The sequence below is a fragment of the Macaca mulatta genome, chromosome 1 (genome assembly GCF_049350105.2).
Source record: "Macaca mulatta isolate MMU2019108-1 chromosome 1, T2T-MMU8v2.0, whole genome shotgun sequence".
Taxonomy (NCBI): Eukaryota; Metazoa; Chordata; class Mammalia; order Primates; family Cercopithecidae; genus Macaca; species Macaca mulatta.
This window is the reverse complement of record NC_133406.1, coordinates 205236385-205263723: the sequence shown is the minus strand read 5'-3', so window position 1 is coordinate 205263723 and position 27339 is coordinate 205236385. Positions and strand designations below refer to the sequence as shown.

Genomic DNA, 27339 nt, shown 5'->3' with positions numbered 1-27339 from the left:
TCTCAGCACTTAGGGAGGCTGAGGCGGGCAATCACTTGAGGTCAGGAGTTCGAGACCAGCCTGGCCAACACGGTGAAACCCTGTCTCTACTAAAAATACAAAAATTAGCCGGGCATGGTGGTGGGCCCCTGTAATCCCAGTTACTCAGGCAACTGAGGCATGAGAATTGCTCGAACCCAGGAGGTGGAGGTTGCAGTGAGCCAAGAGTGCACCATTGCATTCCAGCCCAGGCAACAGAGTAAGACTCTGTATTAAAAAAAAAAAAAAAAAAGGGCCGGGCGCGGTGGCTCAAGCCTGTAATCCCAGCACTTTGGGAGGCCGAGACGGGCGGATCACGAGGTCAGGAGATCGAGACCATCCTGGCTAACACGGTGAAACCCCGTCTCTACTAAAAAATACAAAAAAAAAAAAAAAAAAACTAGCCGGGCGAGGTGGCGGGCGCCTGTAGTCCCGGCTACTCGGGAGGCTGAGGCAGGAGAATGGCGGGAACCCGGGAGGCGGAGCTTGCAGTGAGCTGAGATCCGGCCACAGCACTCCAGCCTGGGTGACAGAGCGAGACTCCGTCTCAAAAAAAAAAAAAAAAAAAAAAAAAAAAAAAAAAGGACTTGAGAGGGGATGAGCTCACTCATGAAGAGCACAGATAGGAAGAAAAAGCAGAAGCTTCTCCGCTCTGAGAAAGAGTTACTGACCTGAAGCATGTAGGTGAAAGAGAAACAGAAGAGAAGACAGAAATGGTCAGAGGAGGAGAATGAGGCAAGAAGGGGCTATCAAAGCTGTAGGAAGTAGATTGGGGAAACCCAAGGAAGCCGCAGACAGGCAGCACATCCCGTCACTCTGGCCTTCCCAAGCTTCTGGTGAGAGCAGGGGCATCCCTGCAGCTGGGCACAGGCATCATCTCCTTTGCTGCTCCTAGACTTCTCCCAAAGGAGTCAGTCCACCAACTTCTATTCACGCACTGACACCTGTCCTGGAGCTTGACTTCTGATGCCATGTGGCTGGGGCTGAGAGAGGGAGGAAGAGGGTGTTGCCACAGACTCCCTCATATATAGATACACACACTCCTGATCTCTGACCCATCTTGGGCAGGAAAGTTGCAGAGCTTCCCAATTCTGCTTCATCCACCACCCTCGCTGGTGGTTCCAGACTTCGGAAAGTTCTTAATGATGAATCCTTGGCTTCTAGCCTCCTTCTTTCCCCACCGCTCCCCAGGCTGAGATCATCCAGCCCTGAGCTCTGCACCTGCCATGCGCCTTCTGGGATACCCACTTAGAACCATACATTCCAGGCCGGGTGCAGTGGCTCACGCCTGTAATCCCAGCACTTTGGGAGGCCGAGGCGGGTGGATCACCTGAGGTCGGGAGTTCGAGACTAGCCCGACCAACATGGAGAAACCCCGTCTCTACTAAAAATACAAAATTAGCTGGGCGTGGTGGCGCATGCCTATAATCCCAGCTACTAGGGAGGCTGAGGCAGGAGAATTGCTTGAGCCTGGGAGGCGGAGGTTGTGGTGAGCCGAGATCGTGCCATTGCACTCCAGCCTGGGCAACAACAGTGAAACTCCGCCTAAAAAAAAATAAAAGAACCATACATTCCACGAGTTAATGGTGTCACTATCACCGCTTCTTCTATATCAATAATTTTGCCTTAATCTTCTCATTTACTACTTCACAAAAAAGGACCTTAAAAAAACTAGTCTTCTCTGCCTTCCCCTGCTTTTTTATTGGTGTTGTCAAAGTTGCAGAAACTGAGATCACAGAGGAAACGGGACATAGCAAGGATCACACAGTCAGCCAGAGTCGGGACTAAATCCAAGCCCCTGAGTCTGAGGCAGTAGAGAATAGTGATTCTGAGCAGAGAGGGGCCAAGGCCAGGTTACCCCAGCTCTGCCACTTAGCTGCTTGACCTTGGGCAAGCCATTTAACCTCTCCATGCCTCACCCCTCCCCTGAAAATGGGGATGATATGGGTATCTCTTTCCTAGAGCTGCTGTGAGTGTTAAATAACCCAATATTCGTGAAGCACTTTGCGCAGAGGCTGGCACATTCTGTACTAAGTCTGCTGTGATGATTTCTACTTCGCCCTGGTCTGCACGTCTTCTTGCTTTCAGAAACATCTTCCTTCTGCTTCTTAATTCCCGTTCTCCTTAGCATGCCTCTCATTTGTCCATCTTTAATCCCTGTCTCTGCTTCTCAGGAGGGGAGGGTTGGGTTTGGGGAGAAAGAAAGAGTGAGTGACTATAAAGACTGGAACTTGCTTGACAGCCAGGGAGTGCCTGCCATGGTAACACACAAACATGTAGCCTGTGCATGTTAGCGTAACAATCACATGGCATCCATGCTAGTCAGTTACACACAGTCACTCAACAGTCTCTGGGTATCTCATGCCCACACTCAATCAGCCCAGGTCGCCTGGGGCTTCAGAAATATCTTGGCCCCTGGTCAGGTGGAGCTCATACCCAAATCCATCCCAAGTAAGTCTCTCTCTGTCTGGCCAGCTTGTGTCTCCAACTCCCTCAGAGCCTGGTTTGGCCTTGGAATTTTTCAGCCCAGGAAGCCTGAGTGAAGTGGGCGCCTTCGGGGGATTTTGATCCAGAACCATTCAGGAGAGACTGTGATGGTAGACCCCCTACACACAAACACACACAGGCACACCTGTGCGCATGAGCAGATAGGCTTGAGTCTGCAGCTCACAAACTTATTCCACGTTCCCGATTGCCCACCTCATCCAAAGTCTCTTGAGGTGCTTAGAGAAAGGATTGATACCTATTTTACCGAGGAAGCTGAGGTCAGCGAAGAATAGTGCTTTGCTTAAAGGTAAGGATGCGATAGAGCCAAACAAATGTAGGGCCCTTGCGTCCCAGCCTCGAATCTTTCTGTTTCACTGCAGCTGCGAGCTGCGAGCCCAGAAGGTGGCTCAGATCAACGTGGGCTGAATTCACGCCCCCCACTCACCCTACCCAATCCCGCCAAAGCCATTGCCTCCCCTTTGGCGGCCACTGGGGTAAAGGGAGAGAACTGCCATAGCTTGTCCCTTTAATGCGCGCCCCCGGAGGCCCGGCGCGCCCCCGCCACTATAACTGGAGTGCATGGAGCAGGCTACGCTCAGAGGAGGAAGGGCGGGCGCTGGGCACCCGTTGACCGACTTTTCCAAGTGCGATCAGTGCCCGTCCGTCCTGCCTCCATGGACCCGCACCGGAACGGCCACCGCTGAGGACCCCACGCACACTAGGATCCCGGCTGGGTCGCACCCGGCTACCGCACCGTGACCCCCGCCGGCTGTGCGGGCTCCCCGCGCCTCTACCCGCAGCGCTCGCCGTCGGGCTAGGGCTCGGCTACCGCCACGCCTCGCGCCCCGCACTCACCACCCCATGCTGGTGCACACCTACTCTGCCATGGTGAGTAGTCTCGGGCCCGGGACATACTCGGCCGGGGGATCGGGGCGCCTGAGTGCTGGACTTTCCAACCCTCCTGCCCCGCGCCAACGAAATCTCAGAGGGAGGGGGCCGTAGGGACTCCGTCAGCTGAGAACGCTATGCGCAAGTGACCGCTGTCCCCAGCCTGAGGCTCCTGCGCTCGCGGGTGGCTGGGAAATAAACCTCCGGCCCTAGGAAGCGGGAGGGACGGCGGCTGGACCCTCCCGAGCTGAGGAGGAGCCTTGCGGGCTGGGGTCCTTTCAGCTGCCAGTGGATCACCTAACGCACACCTCTCCTTCCTCAGGAGCGCCCCGACGCGCTGGGCGCAGCGGCCGGCGGGGCCCGCCTGTCGTCTCTGCCCCAGGCGGCCTACGGGCCGGCGCCCCCGCTCTGCCACACGCCAGCCGCCGCAGCTGCCGCCGACTTCCAGCCGCCCTACTTCCCGCCGCCCTACCCGCAGCCACCGCTGCCCTACGGTCAGGCGCCCGACGCAGCCGCAGCCTTTCCCCACCTGGCAGGGGACCCGTATGGCGGCCTGGCGCCCCTGGCGCAGCCGCAGCCTCCTCAGGCCGCTTGGACAGCGCCCCGCGCAGCCGCCCGCGCCCACGAGGAGCCACCCGGCTTGCTGGCACCGCCCGCCCGCGCCATGGGCCTTGACCCGCGCCGTGACTACGCCGCCGCTGTGCCCCGGCTCCTGCACAGCCTGGTTGACGGCGCGCACGGCCTGGCAGACGCGCCGCTCGGCCTTCCGGGGCTGGCGGCGGCCCCCGGTCTGGAGGACCTGCAGGTGAGACCTGAGGGTTCCGGGATTGGTTGGGACTGGCCGCGGTGGTTTACTACCATGGCTGGAGGCAGAAGGTGACAAATGCAGGAACCCGACTTTTCTCCCAGCTCGCCACATCTCACTGGTGACTCCGAGGATGCGTCCCACCTCCTGCGTTAGACATTGCCTGGCCATCAAGGCTGTCTGGCACTGAGTCCGCCAGCAGTGCCTGGGTGGCAGCAACCCTCAGCAGGGACCGAATCACTTCTTTTCTCCCCGCTGGGCCGCTGAGCCACGTATGGCATCCATGGGGCAGCCTGCACCTGGGGCGAAGAGAGACATAGTAGTTACCAGTCTAAGGTTCAAAATTTCCTTTTTGCATTGCACGGTGAGATGCCCAGGGCTCCAGCTCCGTGCCTGGACATGGCGATTCCTGGGCCTGCCTGTCGCCGCCCCAAGCGAAGGTGGTGCGCATTGCAGGGAGAAGACAGGGGCCTGGGGTGGCAGGGGCTTGGGAAACCATGGGCGCCTAGGGCGCGAGGCCTATGCGCCCTCACCGCCACCCTCTGCTATTTGCAGGCGACGGATGAGCTGGGAATGAGCCTTCTAGACCAGTCCGTGATCAAGAAAGGTAAGGAATGGTGTGTATCTGTCAGGGCAGAGCCGGGCAAGATGGTGCAGGCCCTGGGTGCATAGATCCATTTTCTTCACCGGCCATGCCTCCTATGTGTCGCCAGGCTGGGTGTCCACCAGGCAGTCTTCCTGGCCCAGCCAGCGGTTAGGCAGAAGTGCGGGCTTGGTGAGTTTGCCCAGCACCCTGCGGCCTGGGGTGGGCCTGAGCGGGTCAGCCTTCACTGGGCTGCAGCACTGGGAGCCTGGCCTCTCCCCGCCAAGGAGGAGGGCACTCTTGTGGATCTGGAGTTGATTTGTGGAACAAGTTAAACCACTTCCCTGTTTCCCTAAAAGGTGGGAATGGAAGTGCTGTTCCCACGGAGCTGGGGAAATGATTTTCACTTTACAGAGCCTTAGCATTTCGGAGCCTGGCAGGCACTTTCTTCCCTTTCCTTCCCCTTCCTTCCCGGCAGGGCCTTGGAGGCCTCTGGGGGAATTTTCTTTCTGTGGGAGTCTCTTGCAGCATTTAGACTTAGGGGAGCTGGTGTGTGAATACTGTGTGTTAGGGTGTATGCACCTGAGTCAGGGCCTACCTGCTCCTGGGTGTCTGTGTCTATGTGAGTTCAGGGTCCCCTGCGTGTCCGAAATGTTCCCTTCATGGGTGTCCTAGTATTTCTTGGAGTGTGTGTCTGTTTCTGTGAATGTGTTTGTGAGGTGTGTCTCTGTGTGCTGGTTGCATTTCTCTGCATGTGGGGGTCTCAATGTGTGCATTATCTCTGTTGTGTCCTGCACTTTGTTCTTTGGTAATCTGAGGATTTCCAAGCATGCGAGGGCCCTCTCTGTGTATATACAGGAGTATTTGTGTGACTCCTGGCATTAGTAAAATCCAGGGACCTTTTCTGGCCTGAGGACCAAGTTCTGGCCATGCCAGGGTAAGGTGAGAGACAGACAAAAAGAGAGGGACAGCCAGAAAGGAGCAGAGACTCAGAGGGACCCAGGCATTGGGCAGCAGCCTCCTTACCTTTGGGGCAGGTGCGGGAAAGAATTCAGAGATGCACATGAGCCTGCGGTGCTCCAGGCAGGCACTGCTCCCAAAGGATTTGGCTCGAGTTGTTTTTCAAACGAGTGAATTCAAGCCTGGGCTCTATTTGCCCTCCACTTGTTCTCAGGGGAGGCCAGGGTGGAAGTGGTGGTGGCAGGGCTGGGGCTGGACTTCCAGGAGCTGGGGCTGAGTTACCAGGAGCTGGGGGTTGGCTGGATGGCCTGGAGTGTGTAGGGGGGAAGATGAGGCAACAGGGCAGGAAGTTGGGGGGGGTGGAATTGGGGCTGTGTCCTGTGTCTCTTGGAACTGGGGGCTTGGGAAAGACACTAGGAAGCGGGCTGCAGCGCGCCTCTGCTGGTGGGGCCTGGTTGGCTTACTGGACAGCGCCTTTCTTGACCCCTGAAGAAAGAGATCCGTCTGCAGTGGGCAAAAGCCTGCCTGGACTTCCTGGCCACCAGAAATATGAGCATGGTGGTGGTCCCCAGTTCCCTACGCACGCTTGGGCTCAAGAGACTGGGAGTCTAGGTTCACTGACTCCCTGAGAAAGGCTAAGACCCTGCATTTTATAAAGGGGCTTGGGGATCTCCGCCCTGCGCAAGGGTAGAAGGATCAGCTGGTGCTCTGAGCACTTTAACCCGGAACCCGGTCCAAAGCCGAGACTGGATGTGAGGCCTTCCCAGGGCCAGTTTCTCTCAAACAAGACTACTACATCCTGGGGGTGAGCCGAAATCCTCCAAAGCAGTGCAAAGAACACAAGGAGAGTCCGAACATCCCGGGTGCGGCGCGCTGGCTCCCTGGAGCGGGGCCGGGCGGGGCCGCGCCGACTAGCGTGCCCAACCGCGGGACCCCAGCGCCAGCGGGACCCCAGCGCCAGCGGGACCCCAGCGCCAGCGGGACCCCAGCGCCAGCGGGACCCCAGCGCCAGCGGGACCCCAGCGCCAGCGGGACCCCAGCGCCAGCGGGAGTGGGGCAGAGTGGAGCGAGTGGAGCGCCGGCGACCTGAGCGGAGACTGCGCCCTGGACACCTCAGCCTAGACGTCGAGTTACAGCCCGCGGCGCTGCAGCAAAGGGGAAGGGGCATCAACCGGGCACAGCTGGATCCGGAGGTCGTGACCCAGGGGGAAGCGTGGGCGGGCGACCTAGGGCAGGCGGCGAGGCCCGTGGGCTCCTTGCTCCCTGGAGCCGCCCCTCCCCACACCCGCCCTCGGCGCCCCCGGCAGTTTTCACCTTGGCCCTCCGCGGTCACTGCGGGACTCGGAGTCGCCGCCAGCCCCGTGGGGAGTGAATTAGCGCCCTCCTTCGTCCTCTGCCCTTCCGACAGCACGCGGAACCCCTGTCCTGTCCCACAGACCTTCGGCGTCCGCCGAGTGCGGTACTGGAGCCTGCCCCGCCAGGGCCCTGGAATCAGAGAAAGTCGCTCTTTGGCCACCAGAAGCGTCGGATCCCTGCAGTGCCCTCAGCCTGGGCGGGAGGGGCGGCTGTGTCGCTGAAGGTTGGGGTACTTGGTGCTAAAGGGAGGCAGCTGCAGCCTCAGCCCCACCCCAGAAGCGGCCTTCACATCCCCTCAGTGGGGGTTCTCGGGCTTCGACTCGGCCAGTGCCGCCGGGAGTACGCAGGGCCCAGACCTGGGCTGCAAAAGCTTCGCTGACTGCAGGCGAGTGTCCGGGAGGGGCGGCCAGGCGAAGCCCCGGCTTCTTACCACACACTTCCGGGTCGCCCGCCAGTTGCACCCGCGATATTGGGCAGGAGATGGCGGGACTGAGGCTGACCCTAGGCAAATAAGGGAGCCCTCCATTTCCTGCCCACATTTGTCACCTCCAGTTTTGCAACTTATCCCAGAGACACAGAAAGCAAGCAGGACTGGTGGGGAGATGGAACTTAACAAGAATATTTTCCAGCCGAGAAGGGCAGTGAGCAGGGGCTGTACGGGCCGCGGAAAGAGCTCAGAGGAGGCGCGGTGAGTGCCCGAGGTTAGGTGAGCGCCTAGATGAGAGACAGTTGAACCGGGCTCAGGAGGTGCTTAGTGGATGTTTGTTGAATGAACGAGCAATGGGTTTTGAAGTCTGAGTGCACTGAAAGAGGGGGTGTGTAAAAAGGGCTACTTTCATCACACAGGACACTGCATGTGCAAATGCCCTCCCTGTGGAAAAGCCAGACAGGTTAAAAAGGTTACAAACAAATTAGCCGGGCAAGGTGGTGCACGCCTAGGTCCCAGCTACTCGGGAGGCTGAGCCAGGAGAATCGCTTGAACCCGGGAGGCGGAGATTGCGGTGAGCCAAGATCGCGTCACTGCACTCCAGCCTGGCCACAGAGCGAGATTCTGTCTCCAAAAAAAAAAAAAAAAAAAAAAAAGTTACAAACCGTGTGTGGGTTTCAGGCTATACAATCAGAGCTGGAGGGGAGTGGTCAAGGATGAGAACTGAGATGGATCCCTCATTCCCTCTGCAGGAGAGTGGGTGGTTACCTACTTGAGGGTGGGGAATCCCGCTCCTCAGGCTCAGCTGTCCAATCTCAGGGGATCTCTAGGACAGGAGTTGATGTAAACAGTAGCCCTCTTCCCTGCTGTCTTTGGCCCTGGAGAAGGAGGAGGAAGCTGGGGAGGGTCTCCACCTCCCAGAGAATCTCTAAGCAGCCAGGATATGGGTGAGATGAGTGAGATACTGACCTCTGGGACAGAATTTGAGAGGGTGCCAAAAAACTCAGTAATCAAGATAAATAGGCCAGGCACTGTGGCTCATACCTGTAATCCCAGTACTTTCGGAGGCTGGATCACTTGAGGTCAAGAGTTCGAGACCAGCCTAGCCAACATGGTGAAACCCCGTCTCTACTAAAAATACAAAAATTAGCTGGGTAGGGTGGCAGGCACCTGTAATCCCAGCTACTCCGGAGGCTGAGGCAGGAGAATTGCTTGACCCAGGAGGCAGAGGTTGCAGTGAGCCGAGATCATGCCTTTGCACTCCAGCCTGGGCAACAGAGTGAGACTATCTCAAAAAAAAAAAAAAAAAAAAAAAGGCTGGGCAGCATGGTGGCTCACACCCTGCTGTAATCCCAGCACTTTGGGAGGCTGAGGTGGGTGGATTACCTGAGGTCTGGGATTCAAGACCAGCCTGGCCGATATGGTGAAACCCCGTCTGTACTGAAAATACAAAAATTAGCTGGGTAGGGTGGCAGGCACCTGTAATCCCAGTTACTCCGGAGGCTGAGGCAGGAGAATCACTTGAACCCAAGGGGTGGAGGTTGCAGTGAGCCAAGATCACGCCATTGCACTCCAGCCTGGACAACAAGAGCGAAACTCTGTCTCAAAAAAATATTTATTTATTTTTTTTTTTTGAGACACGGTTTTACTTTCTCGCCCAGGTTGGGGTGGAGCACCACGATCTCAGCTCACTGCAACCTCTGCCTCCCAGATTCTTGTACCTCAGCCTCCCAAATAGCTGGGATTACAGGTACCCGCCACCACGCCCAGCTAATTTTTTTATTTTTAGTAGAGGTGGGGTTTCACCATATTGGCCAGGTTGGTCTCGAACTCCTGACCTCAAGTGACCTGCTCACTTCAGCCTCCCAAAGTGCTGGGATTATAGGCATGAGCCACCACGCTTGGCTTTTTAAATGAAAATAGTGTAAAAATCCATGATAAACAAAATATCAAAAATTTACAGAATCTGAACTTGCACTTCCACAACCCTTTCTCACTTGCCTCCCAGGCTACTCTCTGCCCCAGAAAGCAACTTTAAAAATGTGCAGATAGAGTTTGGACTTTACCTGAAAACGGTGGGAGCTATGGACAATCTTGGAGCACGGGAGTGAAGGATAGAAATTATATTAAAAGAAACCCTGGGCCGGGCCCAGTGGCTTATGCCTGTAATCCCAGCACTTTGGGAGGCCGAGGCAGGTGGATCACCTGAGGTCAGGAGTTTGAGACCAGCCTGACCAACATGGTGAAATCCCGTCTCTACTAAAAATACAAAAATTAGCTGGGCATTGGTGGTGCACACACACCTGTAGTCCCAGCTACTCAGGAGGTTGAGACAGGAAAATCGCTTGAACCCAGGAGGCGGAGGTTGCAGTGAGCCAAGATCGCGCCATTGCACTCCAGCCTGTGCGACAAGAGCAAAACTCCGTCTTAAAAAAAAAGAAAGAAACCCTCCGGCAGTTGATGAGAAGGAAACGTAGTCAGCAGGTCCCAGCAGGGGAGATGAGGAAACTCTAGGGAGGACATTTGCACATGTCATGCCCCAGTGTAGGCTGGGGAGCAGGTCACTTCCCCTCCCATCTACCTTCCTCTTGCTCCAACCCCTTCAAGCTTTGGACCAGTGGTACCCTAAGTGTAGTGTAAGCAACCACATGCATCAGGACCCCCAGGAGATGCTTGTTAAAAATGCAAATTTCTTGGGCACCACCCCACATTGATTGCATGAGAACCCTGGAAGTATGGCCCTGGAGCTTGCATTTTTAAACTGATTTATTGAGGTAAAATTTACATACCTAAAATTTACACATTGTAAGAATTTAATTTGATGATTTTTAGTAAATGTAGAGTTGTGTAACCATTACCACAATTCATTTTGAGGCATTTCTGTCATTCCCAGAAGTTTCCATTTGTAGCTAATCCCCATTCTCACCCCAAGCCTTAGGCCACTACTGATCTGCTTTCTGTCCGTAAATTTGCATATTCTGGACATGTTCTATAAATAGAATATATAAATATGCAGACTTTTGCATCAAGCTCCTTTTGCTTAGCATAATGTTTTTGAGGCTCGCCCCAAACATTATACTAAGTAAAAGAAGCAGCAATAAAAAGAAACAAACTATTATCAGCAGCTTGTTTCTTTTTCTTGCTGCGTAGTATGCCATTGTATGGGTGTAACATATTTTGTTTATCCGTTGGTCAGTTGACAGGTACTTGGGCTGTTTCCACTTTTTAGCTGTCTTGAATAATGTTGCTGTGAACATTCACATACATGCCTTAGTGTAGACATATATTTTTAGTGCTTTTGAGTAAATTCCTAGGAGTGGAATTGCTGGATTATATGGTCGGTTTAGGTTTAATTTTTAAGAAACTGTCAAGCTGTTTTCTAAAGTGGCTGTATTATTTTGCATTCTCACCAGCAATGTGTGAGGGTTCCACTTTTCCACATCCTACACTCAGAATTGTCTTTTTTTTTTTTTTTTTTTTTTTTTTGGAGACGGAGTTTCACTGCCCAGGCTGGAGTGCAATGATGCGATCTCAGCTTACCGCAACCTCTGCCTCCTGAGTTCAAGTGATTCTCCTGCCTCAGCCTCCCGAGTAGCTGGGGTTACAGGCATGCTTCACCACACCCGGCTAATTTTGTATTTTTAGTAGAGAGGGGGTTTCTCCATGTTGGTCAGGCTGGTCCTGAACTCCTGACCTCAGGTGACCCACCCACCTTGGCCTCCCAAAATGCTGGGATTACAGGCATGAACCACCGCGCCTGGCCTTTTTTATTTATTGTTTTGAGACCGAGTGTCGCTCTGTCACCCAGGCTGGAGTGCAGTGGCACAATCTTGGCTCACTGCAACTTCTGCCTCATGGGTTCAAGTGATTCTCCTGCCTCAGTCTCCCCAGCAGCTAGGATTACAGGCACGCACCACCACATCCGGCTAATTTTTGTATTTTTAGTAGAGACGGGGTTTCACCATGTTGGCCAGGCTGGCTGGTCTCGAACTCCTGACCTCATGATCCATCCACCTCGGCCTCCCAAAGTGCTGGGATTACAGGCATGAACCACTGTGCCTGGCCCCTGTCTTTTTTATTATAACCATCAAGTAGTATCTCAGTATAGTTTTAATTTGCATTTTCCTAATGACTAATAATGTTAAGAACTTTTTCATGTACTTATTAACCATTCATCTCTCATTTTTAGTGAAATGTCTATTTACATATTTGGACCATTTTCTATTTAGGTTGCTATCTTATTGTTGAGTTATAAGAGTTCTTTATATAATATATTCTGAATACAGTCCTTTATCAGATAGATGATTTGAAAATATTTTCTTTCAGTTTGTGGCTTATCTTTTTCTTCTCTATTTTTAAATTTTTAATTTTGTTTTACATTTTAAAAAATTATCTTTTTTTTTTTTTTTTTCATAGAAACAGGGTCCCGCTACGTTGCCCAGGCTGGTCTCGAAGTCCTGGCTCAAGTGATCTTCCTGCCTTGGCCTCTCTAAGTGCTGGGGTTACAGGTGTGAGCAACTGCTCATAGCCTCTTTTTTTTCTTTTTTTAATTAAACATTTTTTTAGAGATAGGTCTCACTATGTTGTCCAAGCTGGAGTTTGGTGGCTATTTACAGGCAAGATCATAGCACACTGCAACCTCGAACTCCTGAATGCAAGTGGTCCCCCTGCCTGAGCCTGTCAAGTAACTGGGACTACATCTTCATGCTACCATACCATGCTATTTTCTTAATACTATCTTTTGAGGTGCAAAAGTTTTAGACTTTGATGAAGTCCAATTTATCATCATTTTCCTTCCTTCCTTCCTTCCTTCCTTCCTTCCTTCCTTCCTTCCTTCCTTCCTTCCTTCCTCCCTTCCTTCCTTCCTTCCTTCCTCTCTTTCTCTCTTTCTCTCTTTCTTTCCCACTCTCGCTCTGTCGCCCAGGCTGGAGTGCAGTGGCGCTGTCTTGGCTCACTGCAACCTCCACCTCCTGGGTTCAAGGGATTCTCCTGCCTCAGCCTCCAGAGTAGCTGGGATTACATGTGAGCACCACCATGCTAGGCTAATTTTTGTATTTTTAGTAGAAACAGGGTTTCACCATGTTAGCCAAGCTGTTCAAAACTCCCGACCTCAGGTGATTGCCTGCCTCGGCCTCCCAAAGTGCTGGGATTCCAGGAGTCAGACACCATGCCCGGCCTATCATTTTCTTTTTTGTTTGTTTGTTTTTGTTTTCATTTTTGTTTTTTTGAGACGGAGTCTCGCTCTGTCGCCCAGGTGGAGGGCAGTGGCGTGATCTCGGCTCATTGCAACCTCCGCCTCCCAGGTTCAAGCGATTCTCCTGCCTCAGCCTCCGGAGTAGCTGGGACTACAGGCACCCACCACCATGCCCAGCTAATTTTTGTAATTTTAGTAAAGATGGGGTATCACCATGTTAACCAGGATTGTCTCGATCTCATGACCTCGTGATCTGCCCTCCTTGGTCGGCCTCCCAAAGTGCTGGGATTAGAGGCGTGAGCCACCGCGCCGGGCCCCATCATTTTCTTTTATGGGCCTTGCTTTTGGTGTTGTATCTAGGAACTCTTTGCCCAACCTGAGGTCGCGAAGATTTTTCTCCTAAGTTTTCTGTTGTTGTTGTTGTTGTTTGTATTTTTAGTAGAGATGGGGTTTTGCCATGTTAGCCAGACTGGTCTCAAACTCCTGACCTCAAATGATCTGGCCGCCTTGCCTCCCAAAGTGCTGGGATTATAGGTGTGAGCCACGACGCCTGGCCTCCTATGTTTTTTCTAGAAAAAACTTGCAATTTTAACAAGCCTTCTGGGAGAGTCTGTTGCACACTCCCCTAGGTTCTGAAGTCAGACCATATCTACCACCTGTGGACAGAGTGCCTTGTCTGACAGGTTGAATAACTGGGAGCTCTTGTGTCTGCAGGAATGTGTGTGTGTGTCTGTGTGTGTGTTAATGGCTTCTGCATCTGTGACCAGCAGGACACCATTAGATCACTTCAGCTTCAGGAGTCACCACAGGGAATCCTGTCCTGTGCGTGTCAGAGACAAACTTTAGTGTCTCCGCTTTGCCTTCTGTGCTAGTTTAATTCCTGCCTCCATCACTGCCCCTTCCCTGACCCATCTGCTTCCCTAACCGTGGATTCCATTCCTCTTGCCACTTAAAAGGGAAGAGGCTCTGAGAAAAAAAGGGACAGGTAGGGGAAGCAGCAAGGTCTGTCACTCATATACACAAACACATGAGCAATGTCATGTCTGCCCTTATATCTAGCAGCACCTATGTTTGCATAAATCTGGCATCAACAGGAGAAAGCACTTGCAAATATCCATATGCAGGCTACCACACCCCTCCACACTCCAGCTCATCCTCATTGCTGTATTTATCACAAGGGCATACAGTTTTTGTATATTCACCCTTTTTTATTTTTATTTTTTTGAGATGGAGTTTCGCTCTGTCATCCAGACTGGAGTGCAGTGGCGCAATCATAGCTCACTGCTGCCTCAAACCGCGCCCAATCATTCTATGGCCTCAGCCTCCCGAGCAGCTGGGACTATGGGCACATGCCACCCTTCCTGGCTAACTTAAAAAATAATTTTTTTGTAGAGATGAGGTCTCATTATGTTGCCCAGGCTTGTCTCGAACTTCTGGGCTCAAGTGAGCCTCCTGCCTCAGTTTCCCAAAGTGTTGGGATTACAGGTGTGAGTTACCATGCTCAGCCAGCCGAGGCCCTAGGTTTTAATAGAAGTCGGATGGAGAAGGCTGCTCATCCTGTTTCTCCGACCCCTACTTCTGGTGAGGGGTGATGGGAGGGAAGACAGTTACTTTGCCCTTCTTTTTATTTTTAATTTATCAATTTGTAAGTTTTTGGTTTTGTTTTTGTTTTTGAGACAGGGTTTCACTGTGTCACCCAGGCTGGTGTGGTCAGCTCACTGCAACCTCTGCCTTTTGGGCTCAAGCAATCCTCCTACCTCAGCCTCCACAGTAGTTGGGACTGCAGGTGTGTGCAACCATGCCTGGCTAATTTTTGTATTTTTTGTAGAGACAAGGTCTTACTGTATTACCCAGGCTGATCTCGAACTCCTGGGCTCAAGCAAACCTCAGCCTCCCAAAGTGCTGGGATTACAGGTGTGAGCCACTGTGCCTGGCCCAATTTGTAGTTTTATTTGTTTAAAGTCAAGCTCGAGGTATAATTTTTTAATACATGCAGTATAGTTCAGTTTGGGTTCCCAGGGCCCTTGCATCATTAGTTTATTTCACATTCACTCATGGCCACCTGTGCCAAGACCCTGCCCTCGACACACTCATCCTTGGTAGGGAAGACAGCCGTGGAACAGACCAGGAAGATTCAGTGCGGTAAGGCCAGGGATGGGGGTGAGAGGGAGCTGGGGGGCAGGAGAGGGAAGCTCTGCACAGGGGATGATGCCTAAACTCAGTAGAGTGGAGAAGGACCCCTGAGAACCAAAGGAGCACTGTGGGGCTCAAAGAGCTCACAGCCTGGGAGTCACCACATCCCAGGAGGCACTTTACACTTGTTCCATTTGGCCTGTGCTGGGTTTTTAAATCTTTGAATCATTGCCAATGCTTAAAAATCCAGAGAGTTCACATAAAAATCCAGAATCCTAGTTTCAAAAACCAGCAAAACAAAACAAAACCACAAACAAACCAGGAGCTCTGTGTCCTACTTGGCAGGACTTCGCATAAGGTGCCCCTCCAGCCTGCCAACCTCCCCCACAGCCCACTTACTATGTTACCTGTTGAGCCCCTCCTCCCTTGAAGCCTGGAGCTGTGCTGTCCACCAAGGTGGCCACTAGCTACGTGTAGCTCTTGAGCACCCAAAATGTGACTAGTCTGAATTTAGATATGCTTAAGCATAAAATGTCCATTGAATTTTGAAAACTAATTTCAAGCAATGTCAAATATCTCACTAATAATTTTAAAAATATTGATTACATGTTGAAATCATTCTATTTTTTATGTACTGGGATAAACAAAATATACTAAAATGTTACATATTATTTACTATTATATTGATTAAAATTAACCTCACATGTTTCTTTTTACTGTTTAAAAATGTGGGCCAGTCCTGGTGGCTCACCCCTTTAATTCCAGCACTTTGGGAGGCCAAGGCAGGCGGGCGGATAGCTTGAGTCTAGGAGTTCAAGACCAATCTGGGCGACATGGTGAAACCCCATCTCTATGAAACCCACAAAAATTACCCAGGCATGGTGGCACGCACCTGTAGTCCCAGCAACTTGGAAGGTTAAGGTGGGAGGATCGCTTGAGTCTGGGAGGTGGTGGTTGCAGTGAACTGTGATTGTACCACTGTACTCCAGCCTGGGCAACAGAGCAAGACCCTGTCTCAAAAAAAAAAAAAATGGTGCACACTAGGAAATGTAAATGTATACATGTGGCTCACATTATATTTCCCTTGGTCGCTTGGGTCTAGAGCCCAACAGACAAATGGGGACTCAGCAAGAGGGGCAGGCAGAGCCAGAACACAAGGCAGGGTGAAGGAGGCCATTGTAACACGATGGTTAAAGCTGTAAACTTTGGAGTCAGTGCTGAGAGTTCAGGGTTCATTTCTGCTCCTTACTTGCTGTCCCACTTTAACGTCTTTGAACTTTCAGCACGTGGCCCTCATTGACAGGTGACATTTTGTCCAGCTCTGGAGCTGGGATTTGAGTCTCAGGGAACTGACCGGGCTCTAATGAGTTTTAGGATGAGTTTTCAGCTGCAGAATGATGCATCCAGACGGAAAGATCCCTCTGGACTGGAGCAGGGAGACCAGAGCAAGGTCTGTGGAGAAATTCACGTGGGAAGTGAACCTGTGTCTGTGAGCATGCAGAGGAGTGGCCACATCCAAGGCATATAAAGAAATGAAAGTCACAGGATGGGCAGGGGTGGGAGAAAAAAAAAAGAAAGCTGTAGGATCTAGTGATGTATGGGATGTAGTGATGGACGGGATGTGGTGATGGATGGGATGATGTGGTGGGGGAGAGGGTTGCAGAGGGTATTACAGAGGTTTCTGGCTGGGCTGCTGGGTTGGGGTGGGGAGGTTTATCCAGAGAGGGAGAGACGAGACGTTCTGCCAGGCTTGGGATCAAGCTAGCCTTTCCTACTTTTGTATTCCTCAGGCCTGGCACCATTCTTGGCATGCAAGTGCTCAGCCAATATTGCCAAGAGGCTGGAAGGCTAAGAGCACCGCCTTTGAGACTGCAGTCTTGGGTTTGCTACTGGTTCTCCGTCTACCAGCTGTGTGATCTCAGGCATATTACTTCACCTCTCTGAACATCAGTCTCCTCATCTGTAAAATGGGAATAGTGATAAGGGTAGCCCCTTGTGGGTTGTTCCAAGGACTGAGTGGGTTTATCTATGGGACCTCACAGCAGTGAGTGCTCAGTAGCTGTTAGTCCCAGATTCCACACTCGAGCCTGATGCACACATGAGGCCTTGTCTACCAAGGCTCTCACCTCCTTAAAGGAAGAGAGGGCCAAAAGATTCCGCTAAAGAAGCAAGTGCTTCAATATTCTCCCTTCCCCCGAGGCTAAGCAAGAGGATGAAGGTTAGACTGCAGGAAGAACTTCCTTTCTCTTATAGCCAATAATGTCTAAGTGAATTTTAGAAAATCAACTTCTGGCCAGGTGTGGTGGCTCATGCCTGTAATCCCAGCACTTTGGGAGGCCAAGGTAGGTGGATCACGAGGTCAGGAGTTTGAGACCAGCCTGGCCAATATGGTGAAACCCCATCACTACTAAAAATACAGAAATTAGCCAGGCATGGTGATGAGCACCTATAGACCCAGCTACTCAGGAGGCTGAGGCAGAAGAATTGCTTGAACCTGGGAGGCGGAGGTTGCAGCAGCGAGCTGAGATTACACCACTGCACTCCAGCCTGGTGACAGCTAGACTCCATCTCAAAAAAAAAGAAAAAAAAAGAAAAAAATTAACTTCTCAAATTCCCTTCTCTGGTCTTCAGACAATTAGCAGATAATTAGGGAATGTTTGGGGAGGGGGTATAGGGCCTATCTCCTGGTCTCCTTTAGCATTCGCAGAGTGACTTGGCAGGAAGAGAGGGCCAGGGCTGAAGGCATTAATAGCGCAATAACCTCCCCGGCCCAGGGATGTGGAGCCCACAGTCTCCAGGCCCCTCATTGATGCAGGGGTGGGGTGGGAGGGTGGGGAGGAAAGATGTGGGAATCACGGGTGGGAAGAGGGAATCTGGGGACTCCCTGTGATTGCCCAGCCCTGGCTTGGCCCTGCTGCAGGGCCCCAGGGGTCCTGCCTCCAGCTCACACTCATATCCTTACATCCAAGTCCTTCTCTGATGGCATCTGCTAAAACACCAAGATTCTGCTGGAGCTGTTTGAGTTTAAGATAGGACCAGCTTGGTTCAGTGAGGGGGACACAGATTTAAGAACCAGACAGCTCGGAGCTCAGTCTCCGAGTTCACATCCATCAGTTGAGGGAACTTGGACGAGTCACTTTCATCTCACCGTGCCTCCGTTTCTCCCTTCATAAAGCAAGGATACCAGACCCTCCCTCGAGTGGGGCTGTGTGCGATGGTCGCTGGCTCAGTGTTTCCCTCTCCCTGCTCTTCTCCACAGTGCCCATCCCCTCCAAAGCTAGCAGCCTCTCAGCCCTCTCCTTGGCCAAAGACAGCCTGGTGGGCGGCATCACGAATCCTGGTGAGGTCTTCTGCTCTGTGCCCGGCCGGCTTTCACTGCTCAGCTCAACGTCCAAGTACAAAGTGACGGTGGGGGAGGTGCAGCGGCGACTCTCACCTCCTGAGTGCCTCAACGCCTCCCTCCTGGGGGGTGTCCTCCGCAGGTAGGAAGGCCAGCCCTCGATTCCCCACCTGGCTGGATCCCTGGCCTCTTCAGGCCTTCTCAGGGCATCAGAGAGGAGGCCAGTCTCACCTAGCCCCCCTGCCTCAGTCTCCCTGGGAGGGGAGGCCCTGGGGACTCTGGATTGTGCATGCTATGGGGGCCGGCCCAGGTCCTTGGTGGCCGCCACGTGTCTGTGGGTCTGGGGTGGGGAAGTGGGCAGAGAAAGAAGCCTGGGCACAGAGAAGGGATGGAGAACTCATCCACATTGGTCAGGACGAGACTGGGTCTGGGGAAGAGAGAGGGCCATCCTCAACCCCCTTCCAGGAAGTGAACCCCAGGACCCAAGGCCCATTCTGCGCAGCAGCATAGGCCCTGTGTGTTTTGGGGTGTGGGGCATGGTAGTCCATGGTTCGTCTTCCTAGACCTGTGTCTCTTTCTCTCTGTGCATGTCCTTGTGCCTGGGAAGGGTATTTCTGCTTCAGGGCCGTGAGCTTGGATGAGTCTGAGGATGGTGTGGACGTGTGTGTGTGTGTGTGTGCATGTGTCTATAGTAGCGGATGGCCAGGAGCGTGTTTCCATGAGTGTGAGTATCCTGTGTTTCTTCTAGTGGGATGTGTGGCCTAGAGTGTGTCCTGCTGTGTGTGTGTGTGTGTGTGTGTGTATGATTGCCTGTGCATCTGGAGCTAGTCACATGGATGTTTGGCCATCTGGTGTGTGGGAGTGGCATTTGTGCAGTCATAGGGGATATCTCCTTACTCGTAGCATCTTGGCGGATCTCTGTGAGTCCCTGAGTGTCTGTACCTGTGTTCCTGGGACCCTGACTTGGTGTGATCCTGTGTCTCTGTGTCCCTAGGTGTCTGAGTCTGTGTCTCTGCATATGTCTGTCTCTACTGGTTCTACGTGTCTCTCTTCTTTCACGTGTGTGTGTGTGTGTGAGTCCCCAGGTGGCTGTGTGTGTACCTGTGTCTCCCCATGTGTCTCTCTTTCTGTATGTCACTGCGCGTCTCTACATATAGGTCTGTGTATCCCCGGGTAGCTGTGTGTGGCCATCTGGTGTGCTAAAGATCCCAGGATGCCCCACCCTGGCTGCCCCTGCTGTTGAGAGGACTAGAGTGAACTGAAGGGCTCCTGGAGCTGGGTGCTGGCCCCCCACCTCTGTCTTGGCTGCAAAACCATGGGAGATTAGGAAGAGGTTGCGCCCTTGCTGAAAGAGACCCCAGAGCAGCCCCAGGACCAGACCCAAACCTCAACAGGGGCTGGTGGAGGCAACAAGGCCCTTTGGCGGTCACTTGGCCTCCACGCGTTTCTCTTGTCTTCACAGTTGTACGTCTGTCTCTCTCTGTGCATGTCAAGGGCCAAGTCCAAAAATGGGGGCCGGTGTTTGCGGGAACGGTTAGAGAAGATTGGACTCAACCTGCCAGCTGGCCGTCGCAAGGCTGCCAACGTGACGCTGCTGACTTCGCTAGTGGAAGGTGAGTGAGGCCTGAAGGTGGGCATGGGAGTGGCTGTGAGGGCAAGTGAGTTGTCTGGTGTGACTGTCTCTAATGCAGGAGGGTGTGTTGAGTGGTGAGTGTATCCGTGTAAGTGTTGCAGTATCTGTGTGCATGCTCTCTGTCATGTGGAAGGCTTGTTTGTGATTTCTGTGTGCAGTCTTTGTACATGTGTGCATGCATGTGCAATGGAGACCTTGCAGTGTGCGTGTATGTGTGCGTGGGTGTGGATGTGTGGGTGTGAGTGTGTCAGTGGGGAGTAGCCAGTGTTTGGATGTGGTAAAGTGATGAAGGGGGTCACAGCCCCCTCCCCTGGAGGTTGGTGCCTCTGGAATACATGGTGGGCCCAGCTCCCATCTCTGAGCTCAGAGCCCAACCCTAATGGCCCCAAGGGAGGGCAATGGAATCGGGGCTGGAGCCGGGCTGGGAAGGAAAGTCAGAGGGGGCATCTACAGAGGCAGGATGGAGCAGGATCCTCCTGGCCAAGGGGTCAGAGGTTCAAAGCTGTGTTCCAGGCGCAGAGGTACACCTGGCAGTAGTGACAGCTCCCCTCCCCCCAGGAGAGGCCGTGCACCTGGCCCGAGACTTCGGTTACGTCTGTGAGACGGAGTTCCCAGCTAAGGCAGCCGCCGAGTACCTGTGCCGACAGCATGCTGACCCGGGGGAGCTGCACAGCCGCAAGAGCATGCTGCTGGCCGCCAAGTGAGTGAGGGCACCACGCACAGGCACACGTGGCTGCCATGCACAGACAGACATGTATGGGCACAATGGACACCACTGTGTACACGGGCAGTGGGCACACACAAGTATGTGCATGCCACTGTCTACATCAGCAGTGAGCACACACATACATGTGTGCCACTGTGCACACGAGCACTGAGCACACACACGTACCTGCACGCCACTGTGCACACGAGCAGTGAGCACACACACGCACCTGCGTGCCGCTGTGCACACGAGCAGTGAGCACACACACGCACCTGCGCGCCGCTGTGCACACGAGCAGTGAGCACACACATGCACCTGCGCGCCGCTGTGCACACGAGCAGTGAGCACACACACGCACCTGCGCGCCGCTGTGCACACGAGCAGTGAGCACACACACGCACCTGCGTGCCGCTGTGTACGTGAGCAGTGAGCACACACACGCACCTGCGCGCCACTGTGCACACGAGCGCTGAGCACACACACGCACCTGCGTGCCGCTGTGTACGTGAGCAGTGAGCACACACACGCACCTGCGCGCCGCTGTGCACACGAGCGCTGAGCACACACACGCACCTGCGCGCAGCTGTGTACACGAGCAGTGAGCACACACACGCACCTGCGTGCCGCTGTGTACGTGAGCAGTGAGCACACACACGTACCTGCGTGCCGCTGTGTACGTGAGCAGTGAGCACACACACGTACCTGCGCGCCGCTGTTTACATGAGCACTGAGCACACACACGCATGTGCGGCCCATGTGGCACCACACATGGGCACCTAGGCTCCCTGCTTGGGCTATCCTGGGCACATGTGTGCATGCCACATGGGCACACTTGGGCGCCACATATGGGTAATATTTGTGCATCATGGTTATCATACTCAGGCATACATGAACACTCCTCACAAGCTCCTGGAGCACACATGGACACTACATGTGAACATATCTGGGTTCCATGCATCAAGAACAGTGGTGTCACATACTGGTTCACACAGGCTCACACATGGGTCCTACACCCACATACACTCCCAGGACACCACCAGCCCCAGTCCCCATCGCAGGTGTGAGGCTCCCTCTTCTAGCCTTGCCCATCAACCCTCTGCTCCAGTGATGTCCATCAGGCCACCAAGTCACGCCTGACTGCTCTGCAAGTCCCTTTGTGCCTCGCTCACCACCGTTCACATGCTGCCTCCTCTACTCAGGTCTTCATCTCACTCCCAGACCTTCACCCTAGCGTCTCCCTGGTCCCAACCTCCCTGCACGTGTATCTGCTCCCCCGCACAAGCATCTTCAACAGTTCCCGCTGCATTGATTTTCAAACTAGGTCTGCGAGGGCACCTCAGGGCCTGTTTAACAAACTAGCATTCCATTAAGATTTAGTTTTGTTTTTGTTTTTGTTTTTGTTTTGAGACGGAGTCTCGCTCTGTCACCCAGGCTGGAGTGCAGTGGCCGGATCTTGGCTCACTGCAAGCTCCGCCTCCCGGGTTTAGGCCATTCTCCTGCCTCAGCCTCCCGAGTAGCTGGGACTACAGGCACCCGCCACCTCACCCGGCTAGTTTTTTGTATTTTTTAGTAGAGACGGGGTTTCACCGTGTTAGCCAGGATGGTCTCAATCTCCTGACCTCGTGATCCGCCCGTCTTGGCCTCTGAAAGTGCTGGGATTACAGGCTCGAGCCACCGCACCTGGCCTGTTTTTGTTTTTTGAGATGGAGTTTCACTCTTGTTTCCCAGACTGGAGTGCAATGGTGCCATCTCAGCTCACTGCAACCTCCGCCTCCCGGGTTCAAGCAATTCTCCTGCCTTAGCCTCCTCAGTAGCTGGGATCATAGGCCCCTGCCACCAGGACCAGCTAATTTTTTGTATTTTAAGTAGAGACGGGGTTTCACCATGTTGGCCAGGCTGGTCTGGAACTCCTGGCCTCAGGTGATCCACCCGCCTTGGCCTCCCAAAGTTCTGGAATTACAGGCGTGAACCACCGTGCCTGGCGGTAAGATTTAGTTTTTCAGGCCAGGCAAGGTGGCTCACATCTGTAATTCCAGCACTTTGAGAGGCTGAGGCTGGCGGATTGCTTGAGCCCAGGAATTGGAGACTAGCCTGGGCAACATGGTGAAACCTGGTCTCTACTAAAAATACAACAATTGGCTAGGTGTGGTGGTGCACTCCTGTAGTCCCAGCTACTTGGGAGGCTGAGATGAGAGGATCACCTGAACCTGGGACATCGAGACTGCAGTAAGCCATGATTGCATCAATGCACTCTAGCCTGCATGACATAGTGAGACACTGTCTCAAAAAAAAAAAAGGCAAAAGATTTAGTTCTTCCAAAAGAGTTCTTATCTTAGTCTATTTGGACTGCTATAACAAAATACCATAAACTGGGTGCTTATAAACAACAGAAATTTTTATTTATTTATTTATTTATTGAGACAGAATCTTGTTCTGTTGCCCAGGCTGGAGCGCAGTGGTGCAATCTCAGCCCACTGCAACTTCCGGCTCCTGGGTTCAAGCAATTCTCCTGCCTGAGTCTCCTGAGTAGCTGGGATCACAGGTGCCTACCGCCACATCTGGTTAATTTTTGTATTTTTAGTAGAGGTTTCACCATGTTGGCCAGACTGGTCTCGAACTCCTGACCTCAGGTGATCCACCGCCTCAGGCTCCCTGAGTGCTTGGATTACAGGTGTGAGCCACCGCGTCCGGCCAGCAAGAGAAATTTATTTTTCGTAGTCCTGGAGGCTGGGAAATTCAAGGTCAAGGCAGATTCTGTGTTGGGTGAGGGCCTGCTTTCTGGCTCATAGACAGCACCTTGCTGTGTGGCCTCACATTGTAGAAGGGAGAATGGGTTTCTCTCTGACTTCTTTTATAATAAGGGCATTAATCCCATTCATGATGGCTCCACCTCCATGACCTAATCACCTCCTAAAGGCCTCACCTCCTAATACTATCACCTAGGGGGATAGTATTTCAACATATGAATTCTGGGGAACGTAAGCATTCACACTTTGGCAGTCCCACTGCAAGAAAAGACAGAGAGAGGAGGGGGATAGAGAAAGAAAGAAAGAGAGAGAGGCTGGGTGCAGTGGCTTATGCCTGTAATCCCAGCACTTTGGGAAGCTGAGGTGATCAGATTGCTTGAGCCCAGGAGTTCAAGGCCAGCCTGGGCAACTTGGCAAAACCCCATCTGCACTAAAAATATTAGCCAGGAGTGATTGTGCGCACCTGTAGTCCCAGCTACTCGGGAGGCTGAGGTTGAGACTGCAGTGAGCTGGGATCGTGCCACTGCACTCCAGCCTGGGTGACAGAGCAAGACCTTATCTCAAAAAAATTTAAAAAAAGGAAAAGAGAGAGAGAAATCTGAGAACTACCAATTGGTAGGCTAAAGTTCAGACTCTTTTGAGGGCCCCACAGTCTGGCCCACACAAACTCCACCCACTCCTGGCAACCCTGTCCTCACATCCTTGGGTTTGCCTGTTTCCGGCTTGGAACATCCAGTCCTCCCACCTAACGCAGTCCTTCAAACTGACAACTCCACCGTCCTGCCTTTGAGGCTTTCCTCAAGTCCCCAAGGCAGAAGAGGAAGCACAGACTCCTGGGACTGCCAAATGGAGAGACCTCTGAGGCTGCTCATACTGTCACTGGAGAAACATACCTAGGGTGGGGCTCACGTGCTCACTAATCAGCTCACTCATCAAGCACTTCGTGGGCCTCAGTCCTGTGTAAGATACTGGCTGGCTTTCATGGTGACACGAAGATGAATGATGAGTGATCCTCTTGCCTGAGCCATACACAGGATGCACAAAGGAATGAATAATGAATGGCTGCAAACTAGAGCTAGGTTCAGATCCCAGCTTGGTCACCTTGACAGGTCATCCAACCTGTCTGAAACCAGTTTTCTTGTCCATATGATGGGGATAATAATAGTATAGACTTGTTTGTGAAGATTAAGTAAGATGATGCAGACAGTGTGCTTGGCACAGCATCCAGGCTTCAATTATATTCACTGCTAGTTATTATTTCCGGCAGATTCTGGATTGTTTCCTAAGAGCTTCAAAGACAAAGTTCTGTGAAGCACTGGGTGTTTGGGGTGGGAGAGGGAATCAAGGAAAGTTTCCTATATAAGGTAGTAAGTAGCTGAGCTGCACTTTGAATATGGGCCGGACATCCAAAAAAGAAAGATTATAGGGTAATCGACGTGTGTTGTTTATTAGCTGTGTGATACTGGGCTAGTCACATGACTTCTCTGAACCTTAGTTACCTTTTCTGTGAAAAACAGTATGTTCATCATTTTGCAGACTGTTGGGAGAGTCAGCAATAGTGTGGCTAATGTCTGTAAAATGCCTAGCATGTAGTAGGTCCTTCTCTGGGCTCAGACTTTTGTCCTCCAACCTCTGGCCCTCCTTCTCCTACCAGGCAGATCTGCAAGGAGTTTGCAGACTTGATGGCTCAGGACCGCTCACCGCTGGGCAACAGCCGCCCGGCACTCATCCTGGAGCCCGGAGTGCAGAGCTGCTTGACACACTTTAGCCTCATCACCCATGGCTTCGGTGGGCCTGCCATCTGTGCTGCCCTCACTGCCTTCCAGAACTACTTGTTGGAGTCACTCAAGGGGCTGGACAAGATGTTTCTAAGCAGTGTGGGCAGTGGGCACGGTGAAACCAAGGCTTTGGAGAAAGATGCCAAGCATCGGAAATAACTGCTTCTCCCACCCCATCCCTAAGGGGCTCCCAGGCCCTGAAACAGGCACTTAGCTCCTGGGGGTGGGCCTGAAAGGACTGAAAGGTGGGATTAGAGTCAGGCCAGAAAGAGAACATTCATCCAGAGATCCCAGAGTTGGGGATCTGGCTTGGAGTAAGGGAGGGTGGCCTCTCTGTGGTGGTGTGTTGCTAAGTTAAGGGCCCAGGTATTTGTCTCATGTGTGCAATTTTTTGACCTTTGATGGTTGAGAAGGGTTTGAACAGAAAATTGACATGAAAAGGTCTGGCTCATGGGGCAGAGCCCTTTCCATTAGGGTGCCTGGGTGGCCGTGGGTGCTTCTAGAGGCCAAAGCCTTTGTGTTTTTCACTGGTGGCAGAAGGGAAATTGATAAATCAGAGGTGCTACTGAGGAGTTGGTGCCCCTCATTCCAGAGTCTCCTACCCCCAGAAAAGGGGTGCTGGAAGGAGGAGGCCCCAGTGGACTCTTTGTACCCCTCCTACTCTTGGAAAGAAGTGGGCAGGAGGGGTCCTCAAGGAACAAAGAAGATAAAGCACAAATTGCAGAACTTGAATCCAGGCTGCTCATCACAGTCCTGTTGCTGTCTGTCCTATTTATTTATGTATGTTGTAATTAAATTTGAAATTTAAAAATGTCCAGTGCAACTTATTTATCCCAGTGAGTTGGGGATTCATTTCACTGTTTTCTGGCCATGCACTGATATGGCCAGCTGGACCAGAAGGGAGAGGGTGTTTTTGCTCACAAAGGGCTGTGGGTGGGTTGGGAGGGAAGAAAGGTGTGTCAGGTGCCCTGTGGTTGTCGCTGGGATCTTGTATTTGTGGTTCTTTTGCCCCTGCAGTTGATGTACCTCCCCATCTCCCCATCTCTCATTCTCTTAATAAAACCTTTCATTGGATATGAAGCCCTCCCTGTCCTTCTTTAGCCCAGGCCTGGATTTGCCTCCAAAGAGGGCAATGTCACTGGGGAGAGGAAGGGCCTGGGAATTGGGCAGAGGGTAGGGTGGGAAGGGACCCCTAAGGGGATGGAGGGGACTGGGGGCCCCTCTGTGTGAGAGGAGGTACAGATGTTTGTCTGACATGTCAGTGTGGCTGTTAGTTGCTGTGTCTGTATGTGTGTGTGTGTCAAGTGAATACTGTATGTGTATTCCTGGGACTTGGTGGGCTGGTGGGTGCATCTGTCGGTTTGGCTATTGGGGGTACAGATTTGTTACCATGCCCGTTGGTGCTGATGTGTATGTGTCAGTGGGAATGCTGGTGACTGTGTGTGTCTGTCAGGCCAAAGCTCATCCAACTCTCGTTTTGAGGATTTCACTCTTCAATCATCTTTTGTGTCCTGTATCGTCAGTGTCTCCCTCTCTACAGGATCATTACTGGATCACCCCCCAGAGTACAAATGTTCTAGGATCTCTTACCTTACAAAACATAAATCCTTTCTCCATTTCTCTATTTCCTTTGCAGTTAAAGTTCTTGAAAGATTGCTACACCTCTACCTCCATTTCTTCACCTCTAATTTCCTCTTCAATCTGTTTTCCCGACCATTCTGCTGACGTCCACTCAGCATGGTCATCACAACGTCAAATCTCAAGGCCTTTTTTTCTGGATTTAACAGCAGCAGTCAGTGGATACGGCTGACCACTTGCTCTTTTCTGCAACTCTGTTTCCTCTGTGGCTCCTAACTTCTGGTTTCCTGTGACCTCACTGGTCCCAATTCTGTCTTCTTAGCTGACTACTTCTCTATTTGACCTCTAAATGTTGGCTTTCCTCAGGTCCCTCTCTATCTATACTGTCTCCTTAGATTGGTCTCATTCAATCCCATGTCTTTCAATATCTAAATACTGCCAATTCCTGAATGTTTATCTTCAGCCCAGGCTGCTGCCTGAACTCCAGACTTAGAGGTACAACTGTCTGCCTCATGTCTGCCAGTTTGGCTAATAGGCATCTCAAACTCATGTCCAAAATGGAGCACATGACTCAAGTACTCAAATCGTGACCTCTTCCAGAACATCCCATCACAGTAGATGGTACCACCTTCTACCCAGCTGCTCAAGCCAGAAACTGGGGAGTCCTATTTGGTTCTTTCTCTATACTCAATCCTTCAGAAAGACC

The 27339-nt window shown here is 52.4% G+C and overlaps 1 protein-coding gene across 1 annotated transcript; it reads left to right on the top strand.

Annotated features, from left to right (window-relative positions):
* The first annotated feature begins 602 nt into the window (after positions 1 to 602).
* TFAP2E (transcription factor AP-2 epsilon) lies at positions 603 to 26129 on the top strand. The gene is made up of 7 exons (XM_077963966.1): positions 603 to 3393; positions 3716 to 4198; positions 4754 to 4805; positions 18111 to 18333; positions 19686 to 19804; positions 20383 to 20524; positions 24932 to 26129. Exons 1-7 carry the CDS (start codon positions 3367 to 3369, stop codon positions 25212 to 25214), a joined length of 1329 nt encoding a protein of 442 aa, XP_077820092.1. The 5' UTR covers positions 603 to 3366; the 3' UTR covers positions 25215 to 26129.
* Positions 26130 to 27339: the final 1210 nt, after the last annotated feature.

What these genes read in the sequence shown, in the direction of transcription:
- TFAP2E (XM_077963966.1), top strand. Translation starts at nt 3,367, where the DNA reads ATGCTGGTGCACACCTACTCTGCCATG. An exon ending in CCGGTCTGGAGGACCTGCAG is followed by an intron (nt 4,199 to 4,753) that starts GTGAGACCTGAG and finishes TGCTATTTGCAG; the next exon opens with GCGACGGATGAGCTGGGAAT. An exon ending in CCAGTCCGTGATCAAGAAAG is followed by an intron (nt 4,806 to 18,110) that starts GTAAGGAATGGT and finishes TCTTCTCCACAG; the next exon opens with TGCCCATCCCCTCCAAAGCT.